The sequence below is a fragment of the Equus caballus genome, chromosome 15 (assembly GCF_041296265.1).
Source record: "Equus caballus isolate H_3958 breed thoroughbred chromosome 15, TB-T2T, whole genome shotgun sequence".
Lineage (NCBI taxonomy): Eukaryota > Metazoa > Chordata > Mammalia > Perissodactyla > Equidae > Equus > Equus caballus.
The window spans coordinates 106,114,437-106,127,789 of NC_091698.1; the positions used below are offsets into that span (position 1 = coordinate 106,114,437).

General features: G+C 48.6%; 1 protein-coding gene across 4 annotated transcripts in view; it reads right to left on the reverse strand.

Annotated features, from left to right (window-relative positions):
* Window positions 1-13,353, reverse strand: part of SNTG2 (syntrophin gamma 2) — a 320,660-nt gene that overhangs the window by 51,674 nt on the left and 255,633 nt on the right. For all 4 annotated transcript variants that reach the window (XM_070236809.1, XM_070236807.1, XM_070236808.1 and 1 more), the window contains exon 14: window positions 11,458-11,664. In XM_070236809.1, coding sequence (XP_070092910.1) covers window positions 11,458-11,664 — 207 coding nt within the window. The remainder of the gene's footprint in view (window positions 1-11,457; window positions 11,665-13,353) is intronic.

The following is a 13,353-nucleotide window of genomic DNA, read 5'->3' on the forward strand; positions in this document are numbered from 1 at the left end:
TTAGAGATACAAGTCCATTATTAGATCTAAGCCTTGAAGATATATTCTCCGGTCTTTGGCATCTTTTTTCATCTTTCTTAACAGCCATCTTTCAAACAACAGAAGTCACTTATTTGGATGAAGTCCAAATTACTATTTTTTCTTTTATATGGACTGTGCCTTTGGTTTTGTGTCTGAGAAATCTTTGCACGACTGAACGTCATGAGGACTTCATATTTTCTTCTAGAAGTTTTCTAGTTTTGCATTTGTTCTTATGTCCATGACACATTTTGAGTTAATATTGATATACGGTGTGAGGAATGGATTGAGGTTTTTTTTTTTTCTGCATAAATACCCAATCATTCCAGCATGGTTTGTTCGAGAGATCATCCATGCTCCACTGAATTGTCTTTGGGGGTTGTCAAACACCAGTGGTCTCTGTCTATGGAGACCTTTCACCAGATTCTTTATTCTGTCGCTTAATCTGTTCATCTGTCTTCATCCCAACAGGACACTGTCGTGATTCACAATTGTTTTTGAAATCAGGTCATGTTAGTCATTCAGTTTTGTTCTTCCTTCTCAAAATTATTCAGGACATATTATGTCCTTTGCATTGACATATGAATTTTAGGACCCTCCCGTCAGTTTCCACATACAAGCCTGCTGGGACTCTGGTTGGGATTGTGTTGAAGATGTACATCAGCTGGAGGATCACTGACATTTTACCACTAATGTTCCTTCCGACTCACGAACAAGCTCTAGCTTGCCATTTATTTAGATCTTCCTTAATTTCTCTCAACCAATGTTTAGTAGTTTCTGTTACAAGTCTCTCACACTTTTTTCAGACTTATCCAAATTATTGCATATTTTTGATGCTGTTATAGACATTATTTCTCTAAGTTTCAATTGTTTGTTCCTTATATCAGGAAGTAAAATTCATTTTTGTATATTGACCTTATATTTGAACCAATGAACTCATTTTTCTTTGTAGATTCCATTTGATTTTCTGTTAGACCATTGTGAAACCTGTGGATAAAGAGAGTTTTGCTTTTTTCTTTCCAATCTGATGTCTTTGATTACCTTTTCTTCACTGATTGCACTGGCCAGAACCTTCAGTGCAATATTAACACAAGTGATGATGGTGGACATCTTTGCCTTATTTCCAGTCTGAGGGGAAAAGCACTCAGTCTTCACCATTAAGTATCATGTTAGCTGCAGGCACTTTTGAAAATGTCTTTTTTTTCAGGTAAAGGAAGTTTTCATCATTCCTACTTTGCTGAGAAGTTTAAAAACATTTTTTTTATCAGATATATTATTGGATTTTGTTAAATATTTTTGTGGGTCTGTTGAAATGATATGCTTTTTCTCTTTTAAACTCTTAGCCTGATAGATTAAATTGATTGGTTTCAAATGTAGAACCATATGTTCCTAGGATAACTTTACTAGGCATGACATATTACCTTTCTTACAGAAAAATTTATCGGGTATTATTGGGTAAAATTTTGTTTGGAATATTTATATATGTTCATAAACGATAATGATCTGTGCTTTCCTTTTTTTTTGGTTTGTATAACTTTGTCCAATTTTGGTATCAGGGTAACGCAGGCCTCACAGGAGTTTAAAAGCAATTGTCCTCCACTTTCAATTTTCTGGATTAGTTAACACAGAATCAGTATTGTTATTTCTTTAAATATTTGGTACAATTCACCAAGGACTCTATCTGGGACTGTAGTTTCCTCTGAGGGAAGGTCTTTAACCATAAACTCATTTTTATAAATAAATACAGCGTTGTTCAGGTTATTTATTTCTTCTCTGGCAAGCTTTGGTAGTTTGCGTCTTATGAGGAATTTGTCCCTTTCATGTAAGTTGTCAAATTCAGTGTCAGCTTTAGAAGGTTTTTTATAAAGTTCCCTTATTGAACTTTTCTTATCTATAGAACTGGCAGTGATATCTAGTCTCTTGTTCCTAATATTGAACACTTGTATCTCTCTCTTTTTTCTTGACCAGTCTAACAAGATTTTTATTACTTTTTCTGATCTTATAGAATCAATTTTTAGTTTCATTGATTTTCTCTATTGTTGTTTGGTTTTCTATTTCATTGATCTCTATGTTCATTTACCCTGTTTCACTTTTTCTGTTTTCTCTGGGTTGCATTTGCCGTTCTTTTCCTAGTTTATTAAGAGCTCAGTGTTCTGGCCTTAGCAGTTGCTCAGGACCATGGGTTTAGAACATAGGAGCCAACAGACGCGGCTCTGAGATCAGTGAATGCTCCCGTCTCTCCAGAATAGGGATGTGTATGGGTGTGTGTGTGACAGAGAAGAGGGGTGTGTTTGTGTGTGTGTGACAGACAGGAGAACAGGGGTGTGTGCATGACACAGAGAACAGGGGTGTGTGTGTGTGTGACAGAGAACAGCGGTGTGTGTGTGCATGTGTGTGTGTGACAGAGACAGAGAATAAGGGTGTGTGTGTGTGTGTGAATAATCTCTGGAGATCCTTTTTGAGTGACAAGGATAAATTATCAGAGATCTTCTGGAACTTGGAAATGGGCAGATGGGCTGACCGGGTGCTCTGTGAGCACAGTCCTGGTCCTGATTTCACATCAGCTTGGTGACTTTCAACTCCTTAGAGGCGAAAGTCAGTGTGTGTATTTTTGTGGTGAAAGGCACGTTACTTCTGTCTGGTGGCACAGATAACCTCGAACCCCCCAGCTCATGAGCCTGTGGACTCTGTCGAGTGAATTTTTGTCTCCCCAGTGTCTGCGTCCGGGTCATCTTTGTTAAACCATCTACACAGAGTGAGTCTCAGGGCTCTTCAGATAGTTTAATCGCTTCCCTCATTAATGAATGAGCTAAATAAAATCAAACCTTTGAAAACACGTCTATTTTACATTTTCTTGAGAGTCATGATCTTACCTTTTAACATCTTTCCGTTTCCTATAGCTGTCCTCACTCCAGGTAAAGAACTGACCAATAGGAGCCGCCTCCCTCCACCCCTTCTCCAGCGTCTGTCCGTGGAGGACAGACAAGCTGGCTGCTGCACGGCCTGGGGAACTGAGCAGAGCACTAGCCCGGCCCCATGGTCAGCTCAGCTGTCCCAGTTTCGGGTTGCATCCCTGAGCCTCAGCTTTCCTGGACACGGGGGTCAAGATACCAAACAACTACAGCACAGCACAACGGGCCGCTGGGGGACTTGGAACCAAAACACTCACCTCCAGGGCCGCCCACCTCCACACCCTGGGACTGCACGACCCTGCACTAACCCTGGGGCCTCTGTGCCCCAGGATGTTCCTGTGGCAGAGGGTTCCCCTTGGTCCTCAGCTCCCACCCAGCAGGGCTGTCAGGAGGAGTGGGAAGGCAGTGTGTGTGTGCGAGTCCTTGCTAATTGTCACGGACTCACTCACGGTTACCAGATGGAAATGCGATTCCGTGAAGTTAAAATGCTCACGCATGATGGCTGTGACTTAGAGGTGACATATGAGACGGTAACAGTGTGACGTCTTGTAACCGCCTCGCTCATTCCAAGTATTTGCCTCAGAAAACTAGATTTATAGGTTCTTTCCTTCCTTTTTATTCTTTCTTCACTACTGTTTATAAGACATTCTAGAAAGTACCTGAAATAATTCATTTGCATCTTCAAGCATGGAAATGTTTGTTTAATTATTCAAATACCCTTCATCAGCTCAGGGAGGGCAGTGAAGCAAAAATGGATGAGTGTCAGGAGACAGAAAGACTCCGACTTAAAAAAAGTGCCCCACTTTGAGTCCAAGAGAAGCATTCATGAAAACACACGGACCCCTGCCTCTCGGGTCCTGCTGAAACATAGATACGGACACAAAACGGAGAATCGCCCGTTCCAGGAGAGTGCGATGGCCGTCTTGTTACCCAGCTCCTGGACCCACAGGACCTGAGACCCTCAACGGGAGGGGCTCAGACATGAACCGAGGTCAGCAGCCTGCTGTCAGAACCAACCCGCAGGTACACACATGCCATCGCATGACACATGCCAGCAAGAGCTGAGAGAACACACTCCCCGGTCTCTTGTTTCCTGTCAGAAAGTCCTCATGCAAGATAACAACATACAAAAAGCCCACGTCTAAGATGGTTTGACTCGCCTGTGTGAATAGAGCCCTTGACTGTAATAATCATCATTATTGAATTATAAGGGTGGTGGGGACGGTGGAGTCTAAGGTGGGTGCTGCAGTGAGTGGAGAAGGGCCAGGCCTGGGTGCAGGAAACACTGCCTCTAGCTTCCATGCGTGTCTGCACAGCTGTGTGACCTTGGAAAACCTCTCAATCCTCTGGGTTTCAGAGGGTCTGATCAGCCTCCTGGTTTTCCGTGTTTGGTGTCAGAGCATGGAGAAGCACAGAGAGACAGCCCGCAGACAGACGGAGGAGGAGAAACCAGCACACAGAGAAAGACCCCCGGCTGGCCCCCTGCCAGACTGCGGTAAGGCCCACCCCACTGACGGGTCACCGCTGAGCACCTGCCGTGCGTCAGGCTCCGGGGGCATGAACATTGCAAGAGGATGGACACGGAGCTCGTCTTCAAGAGACCATCAGTCGAATGGAGAACACAGACACAAAAGCGATACTCAGAGGAAGGGTTCCTTTGGGTGGGGGCACAGGGGAGACGCAGGGAAATGCCAAGGGGCCATGGGCGGCAGCGAGAGTCGGGCAAGGGGTCTGTGGATGGCACAGGAAGCAGGTCTGTGGGGCTCCTGGTGAGCTGGGCATGACATCCGAAATGGGAGGAGGTGAGGCTGACAGGAGCTAGCCCAGGCCACTGCCCGGTCCCTCAGTGTATCAGAACAAACCTCCAAAAACATTTCATTTGTGCTGCATCTAATTTTTCCTTTAAAACCGTAGGCCTATTATTCATATTCCTGTCTCCATTTTGAAATCCTTCAAATGTGGAGAGTGCTGATTCGATAAATAAATAGACTTAACATCACCATAAAATTCAGCTCTCTCCCGTGCAGGGCTGTTTCATGGATCACACGTCTAAAGAAAGTTACTTGTGTTAGCATGTGCTATACGGACACAATTGTTGCCAACATCCTAGGCAATCTGCTCTCCTATTAGAGGATGCCTGGTCCAGCCTTCTGGGAAGCATTTTCATCTTTAAAGTCCCTGACAAGCAAGGCCTCTTGAATGCCTCTGATAATGGGGCTCTTGCTACTCCCCAGATGAGTACATCCTACTTTTAAATATCTCTGGTGGTCAGAACATTCTGGCCTTTCCCCCTCACATTCTTTTCCAGACTTAGTTTCCCTCTCTGGAGCAGCACAGAAGAGAAGCAGTCCCGAGCCGCATCTTCCCACTCATTCGGACTCTGTCTCTCTGCCGCGTGGGCTGAGAGGACCTGAGGCTGGAGACATCTTGGCTTCAAGAGAGACCCTGAGTGTTTTCACCTGGCTGTACCAGTTCCGTGCAGGAGCAGCTGTGGCACAGACAGGGTGTGAGGAGCGCTCTGAGAGATGCCGAGGCCTCCGCCCGCCGTCTCCCCAGCTCCCCGCCCAGCACGTGTGAAGGACAAGCGTCCCCACCATCGCCCTGACCAGAGACTGACGTTCACGCTTCCCCGCCTCCAGCGGCCGGGCCGGGTGGGGAGCTCACAGGCACAGGTGAAGTGGGCCAGCTCTGTCATCAGGAGGATGTGGTCTCTGGGCAGAAGTGAGTCTTGACCGGAGTGAATCTTCACAGATGGTGATGACACTCCTTCCACATAATGGCTGGCTGCACAGATTTCACTTCATTTCTGTTTTATATGGGACCAGTGCAAACGGCCATTGATTTAAAATAAATGCCCCAGTAATCACACTGTCACTGGTGGGCGATTCCTCCGAACGTCTTCTGTAAATCCACCCAGTACCCTGGAGTACCTGGGTAAGATGCCTGAGGTCTGGTGGATGCGGGCACGTCAGAGTCTCTTCCAGTTCACGCCCTTTGACTCCCAGCATGTTATGACTCCTGGTTTAAAGGCTCTGGGCTGTTCTGGATCAGAGCCGAGGACGAGGAAGTCAATACATTTAAACAGTCACTCAGTTTCCTGAGCTGCAGTGCTCAGCTCAGGGCTCCAAGTCTCCTAGTCAGGAGGCCGAGTCCTCTCTAGACACTTGATAGTCAAAATAAATACTGACAGACCTGAGTTCTTCGTGTGATTAACTCACTTTATCTTCCCCTCAGAGAGGAGGGATCGGAGAACACATCCAGTTGCAGTGAAACCGAGATTGAAGGGGTTAAAATGCCTCCCTAGAGCAGAAACTCTGCGATGAGCTTTGCAAACTGTGGCTGTGCATTCTCCGTCCCTCCTTAGAATATGCGTGAGCGGACTTTCCCAGGACGTCAGGGTCCAGACGTCAAGACCCAGCCTCACAAGCCAAACGCAGGCTGAGGATGAGAACTAACCAGGAAAGTCCAGACAGCCCAGGAAGAAGAAACTCAGCCTTCGAGGCCAAAGGCAGGCTGGTGGGAAGGTGCCAACCAGCAGGGCCACGTGCTCCATTCCCCCACCTCGGACCCCGCAATGCTCCCCTCCAGCACCTACGACCCCCGGATGTGCTCCCTCCCCTACCTACGAGCCCAGCACACCCTCCCCTCCCCCACCTATGACCCCAGCACATGCCCCCATCCCCCACCTACGGCCCCGGCACACGCTCCCCTCTCCCACCTACCACCCCAGATAAACATCCCTGCCTGTCTCCCTTCTTGGAGGTGCGTCTGAGCCTTAATCCCTGTCTCCGTCTGGCTGCCTCCGATGAACCACCTCGGTCCCTCCACCAGCCTGGCTCTTGCCGTGTTCTGTCTGCTGTGCCGTGGGTGAAGGCACTGTTTGTGTTTGGTAGCTAGAAGGTTCTGATGGTTTTGCATCAAGCAGGGATTCACTGAGGATGCCCCTCCATCTCACCTCGGGGCCCTCCGCTCTGGAGACACCCGGGGCTCTCACACGATACGCCACCGCATGGGCCCATCCTGAATGCCTGGGTGGGTTTTGAGCACCAAGATCTTAAGAAATATTGACTCAAATGGTGGCACCACTACTTCTGATGAGGCTTTCCGGGGTCTCTGTGCTGAGTGCTGTCCCCACTGCACTGTCCCTGGGCACGCCTCTGCCCGTTTCCTCAACAAGACGGCGACGTCCACCGGGGTGTGGACAGAATGCGCATCCTTCCATTCTTTCATCCAGGGCCCATTTTTAAAGTTTCCTCCTCAGGTTCTGGAACTCGTACCCACAGGAATAATTACCAGTCCCTGAAGGACAAGAGGCACGCTCTGCACGACAAGAGGGAACCAGAGACACAGAGACCCTACTTCTGCTGCTGGGTCCTTGGAGACACTCGTCTCAGTGGTCGATGGGGTCACCATAACTCTCCCTTTGTTCAGGCGCCACCGTGAGCCCCGCGTCTGCGTCTACCCCATCCCCGTCCTCCTTTCTCCCTGCACCCCGATGTTTTACTGCCCCCATCCTCTCCCACTTTAGAGGAGGCCGGCTTCATCCCGATCCCACAGCGGATCGGGTCTGCAGAAGCCCGTGAGCAGCTGGGGTTCCCCTGACACGAGCTGCAGACCCATGGGCTCACGACTCAGCTGGGAAATCAGACTGAAGGGGCTCTCCTCTGGAGGGACGGGCCCTCACTGAACGTCGCCACGAAAGCCCGGTGCACCTGATGCCTCTGGGAGACGTCTGGCAACCCGAGGGAGGTTGTAGGAGAAACCCAAGTCAAAGCCCAGCAGGTGTGGACGAGGGAGAGGTGCTGCGCCCGCAGGAAACCCTGTGTGAGAGGACAGCTTCCCTGCTGCCTGGGGAGGCAGAGTCAGAGACCGCTGGCACTCACGGCCCACGCAGCCTCTCCGACTCGGATATCTTATATCGGGGTTGCCATCACGAAAGAGATCTCTTTTTCTTTTCATTTTAAATTCTAACAGTGTATCATTCGTGTAAACAAAAATTTAGATGAATTGAGGTGGAAAAATGTACAAAATTTTGCACATTGTGGAGTAACATGCATATATGATGAGTAGGTTTTTAGTAAGAAAGAAAAAGAACTGCTGAGATTTGTGTGAAATCGTTTGGAGAATACACAATGTAACAGCTGCATTTGTCTCCTATTTGAGCTCGGGAGGCCGTGATGAGGCGTGAGGTCATGAATGTGCTTTTACTGGGTTGTGCGTAGGCACGGCATGTGAATTCTGGGTACCCTTGCGTGATATTTGTAACATAGATGTTATTTAAAATATTATTAGTTAAGACATTGTTGTTGAGAGAGATGTTCAAGTGATAAGCACCCAGCTGCTACTGCCGATTTAGAATTTTCCTGTAAAGCGTACGGAGCCGTGTAAGGTGCACTGAGAAACTCCTGTGAACACGTGCCACGAGCGAGAGTCCAGAGTTGGGGCGGGGTGGGGCGACCTTCAGAAGTCCCCACAGAGAAGCGGCCAACCGGCCGACGAGGCGGGAGGACCACCGGCCCAGGCCGGCCCACGCAGCACAGCCAGGTTACCCACCACCTAAGCAAGGAAACCCTCTGGAGATTTTAAATGGGGAATCTTGGGCTGGTATAAAATCAAATAAGGAAATAGGGGAATAAAACAGTGAAGCAAGAGAAACAGAGGTGGAGGCGGAGGGACGATGGGCAGGGCTGAGCCCTCGAGACGAGCTGTGTGCCGCCTGGAGTCTGGAGCCAGCCTGGGGTTCCAGGGCCTCGTGCTCTTTCCCTGTCCCTCTCGGGGGCAGGGGGCAGTGCATCTCAGTAGGAAGAACATGGCTTTCATGGTAGACCTTACCCAGCAGGATTACGTGGTCTGGCTAATCCCTGGGGGACCCTGGAGAGGTCACTTAGCCCTTCTGAACTCGAGGTTTCTGGTTAGTGAAATGAAAGGAAAAATAAAATAACTGCGTCTTAGATGTATTTAAAAAGTTAATGTGTACAAAATGCATAAAGCCTGGCGTAGAGTATGCTTTGAAAGTAATACAACGCTTGCAATGACTCTGTGATGTGTACGTAACATAATCCTCAATTTGCAGGGTAAGTGATGGTGTTCTGGAGAAATATTTTACCTGAGCTCAGGGAGGGAAACCTGGTCAGCCCAGGACACGAATGCTTGTGATTAACTGCAAAGTACCTCCTCCTTCCTCCCCACCTCATGAGTCTAGAAAACCAAGAAATCAGGGACAGACTCTCGGGCACTCAAGGCCACTCCTGGGGTGGGAGCGAGGAAATGCCCGTGGGGTCATCTCTCAGAAATGGGAGTCCCGAGTGAGAAGCACAGAGGCGCAGATCTGGGATCCAATACACTGAGCGCCATGGACGACCCCTTCATCTGCACAAAGGACACCCCCAGGCTCCTTGAGGACGCCCGCTTCCGGAGCCGCTGTGAAGTCCAGCGCTGAGCGGTGCACGTGCAGCAGGACGCTGGCAGTTACTAAACAGGAGCCCTTACGTCCCGGCTCTATCCAGTCCTGGAAAGCGGGACGACGGATGTCCACTTACTGTCTCAACTCCTGATAGGTTTGTAATGCACATGTGTTTTCACCTCCATCACCCATGAAAGATCCTCATTATCTCAATGCTGGATTAACGAAAATACTTTCTCTGAGACTCACCTGGGCTCACTGCTGCCTCCCGTGTCCTAATTCAGACGTCAGGTCTTTCCTTCTATCAAGCTGCCTCATCAGCCTCGTTTTCACTTCTCCCTGCTGGGGATGCCTTCTCCCTCCTCTTGGTTTGCCCAAAAAGCAATGGTTTTCCAAAGGGGAACCAGAACCATTTCGTCTAGAAGGATTTCCCGACTCAGAGCTCCGGGTCCTCTCCCCAACACACCCCTTTGTTTTTGACAAGGGACGCTCTGAGCACAGGGAAGGAGTGCGTGGCCACTGTCCTTTTGAGGGAGGAGTTCTATCCTTTAAGAATGTCAGGTAAAGTTTTGTCCATCTAGGATGAGTCAGACACTCATCTTCTTATGTCTGGGTACCAGATGAAACAACCTTTCAGCTTCCTTCACACACTGGGATTTTATGATTTATCTTAGTGGTGCTATCTTCTCCTAGCTGTCTGTCATCTTCCTTTAAACAAGACATAAGCGTCACCCTGACTGCTCACTCAGGCAGCACGGTTGGTGACCCTATAGACGTTAGCACAGCCCTGTACCCCCAAATGCGTGGAGAATTCTCTCTCCTTCCCTATTTTTTAATGTTGAAAATATAACGATTACTGCTGTGATAAAGAAGTAGTTATACAAAAAGTTCACCTCACCAAAAAAATGTTCTTCACTTTGTCCTTTAACGCCTTGAACTTTCTGTGTTGGTAATTTCTAAGTGGCTAAAAGTCACTGAACACTTGAAGGATTAAGTTCCTGAGCTGAGGGATTCTGTATCAAGTACTTCAGGACCCTGCCAATGCCCATATGGTTAAACAAGTTGGATGCTTCTGATGGAAAGGTCATTGTAAGCATCAGGCACCCATCACGATTCCAGTTGATGACACCCTGCTAAAGGGGGAGACCGCAGTGGCCTGGAAGAAACCTGAGATTTGATTTCCATGAACATCCGAGTGGAGCATCACTACATGGACCCATAGGTCTCAGTGACCAGAAACAGCGGAACGATGCTCCCAGCCCTGTAACAGCACAGCGCATCGGGGACCTTACCCACTTGACAACCCGAATGAGAGAGAAACGATCACATGAAATCTTCCCACATACAAAACACGCTTTTTAAATGGAGCAGCTGTCTTTAGTTACTAAGTTCACACCCTTCGAGTTGTTGACTCGATGCCAGGAATGAGCCCAGAGCTTTGGTGCGGAGTTCAATTTCCTCCTCCGCCATGCACCGCTCCATTTATCTTCTGTCACTCTTATTTAGCAGCACACAGCCCCAGTGAACGGGACCCCACTATTTATGATAACAAGGAGTATGACACATTCCTCTTCAGCCGTTCAATCGATATACATTGAAATTTGTGAGTGATTTATTTGCTGTCGTGAGAAGGGAAAAGCAATTCAGAGCCACGAGCTATTTCATATTCTCCTTCGGATCATTAAGTTTGAGAAGAAGGGCCATTAAGTGCCTTAAAATATTACAAACGTCCAGGGAACGTCATGACAAATTATTGCCGCTTGTTCTGTCTGCTGTAAACACAGCCTACGAGAAGACGCCATGAATGAGGAATACTGGTGTCTGCGAGCTGGGTCCCTCAGGTGCAGAGCTCTGGCCGCTCCTCACACTAAATGTAAAACAGTGGATGTGCGTCTCCTCAAGGACAGATGGGCTTAGGGTTCTTCTCCGTCTCACCTTTCCCCTCACTACCCGCGCGTATGGTAACTCGCGTTACAGCACATCGAGCAGAAAGACCCCATTTGACACGAAATGTTCAACTTTAAAGATTGGTCCTTTTCTGAAATAAACTGTTACGCCTGCTTTAATTACCATGTTTCCGGTGTCCAGGCAAGTTTTCACTGAGCAAAGTGTGAGTTTGCTTACCCCAGTCCTCTGAACTTCCATGAAAGTGGCTCTCTGGAACGACTTCTCCCACACGGCCAGCTCACTCCCCAGTTCCACGTTGAAAAAGTGACCCTTGCCATGGCCGACCATGACACTGAAGCAGTACGGCCTCTGGTCCTCCAAGTCAAAGTCGTGAAGACCCAGGTAGAAGTTTGCTTGTAACCAGCAGTCATCTGTAAGCCAGAACTGAGAAGAAGAGCACGGGGTGAAAACAGAGCAGAGTTGAAAGGTGGTTCCCAGACTGGGGGCCCCGGGACCTGGGAGGGGCGGAGGCCGCGTCTGGTCCCTCCCCATCACACACCCGGAGGCAAATTCAGGAGCAGAGTGTCCTTCTCCTGTATGAGTGGACTGGAAACGGGCCCCTAAATAAATATTGGTACGTAAATTATGTCCAAGTCCTAATTTTCTGTAAGCACCTTTCACTTAAATTACTGGTAACCAGAACTTCTAAGGTCAAAGTCGTGAGACTTTCCTGCTCCAGTTTAGCACAAAACCAGCAAACGCTGGAAACAGCAAAGGCGCCGCACAGGCCTCTCCTCTCTGCTCCTCCGGAGCCACGAGGCTCCTCCTCACATTTGTGTCCTGAATAAAAGGACGTGATGCTCAGAACATCTCGGAGGCCCTGCAGGGCACTGAGCCACCCGAGGTCTGATTATGTGAACCCAGAGGTCTTGACCAAAAAGATAAATATTTTAGAAATATTTTCAACAGCAAATGTTAAAACAACAAAAAAAGAGCTGCTGTTGTTTCTGGTTAATAATTTAACCCAATAATATAAATCCACTCCAGCGTGTCTACTGATCCCAGATTTGCTTTGTGGAGGTCCTGGCAGCTCTGACCTCTGTGCCTGCGGTGCACGACGTATCTAGGGGTCTACACCACTTCTCCAGGCTCATTGAAGTAGCAGCCCACCTTTAGGACTCACTTCTCTCACAGATACTACAGCTGAAGACTTCGTGCCTCAGGTGAGCCAGTGATGGCAGGTGAGGGCCAGTGACCGGCTGACACGGTCTCTCCCCGTCAGAGACAGAGACTCTAGATTCATGTCAGCCTTCAGCTCACCCATTCTTCACTCATTCCACACACGCACGGAAGAGCCCACACTGGGCACTGTGCCGGCCTCCCCCCAAGGTCGGGGAAGGAAGGTGGACACCCTGCCGAGGTTGCAGAGTGCCTGAGGGAGCATGATGTTATCTCAGCTCAGTGGGTGGCAGCAGAAGGGAAGGGAGGTGCCCGCATGCCAGGTCTTCACATTGCGATTTTGAGATATTTCGATCCACTTGGGCCATCTAGCCTAACCAGACACACCCTGTTCACACTTATGTTCAAAGTTGATTCCCCAGATGTGCGTGAACTCGGTAGCTGGCTGAATGGTTTTATTTGCAACGTGCTTCCCGTGCACAGGTTTGTGGGTAAAAGTGACCACTGAGGGGTGGAGGGTGGGCTCCCGGGTTCTCCAGCGGGCTGTTCTGGCTTCTCTGCTGGCCCCCGGCTGGCTCTGGGAGGACTCCACGCTATGCTGCCTCCTGCTTCCGGTTACCAGCGCCATTTATCCTTGTGCATCCTATAGATGCCTAATGCCTCATGGTGCGCACGTGCGTGTGTGTACATGTGTGTGTGGTGTGGTGCAGTGTGTCTGTGTGCCTATGTTCCTAATCCTAAACGAACTCTGGGTACAGAGATTACACCTTGATTTGGGGCTCCAAGATCCTTCACCTCAGACTGGGATACACAGGGACTATTCAGTAAGTAGGACTGTGTGTCACAAACAATGATAACAAGATATTAGTCACTGACTTGACTTTTCAGAAATTACGTCTGTAACCACTGAATCAATGTCAAGACTGACAACCAAAGAAGAACTCTTGGAAAGTG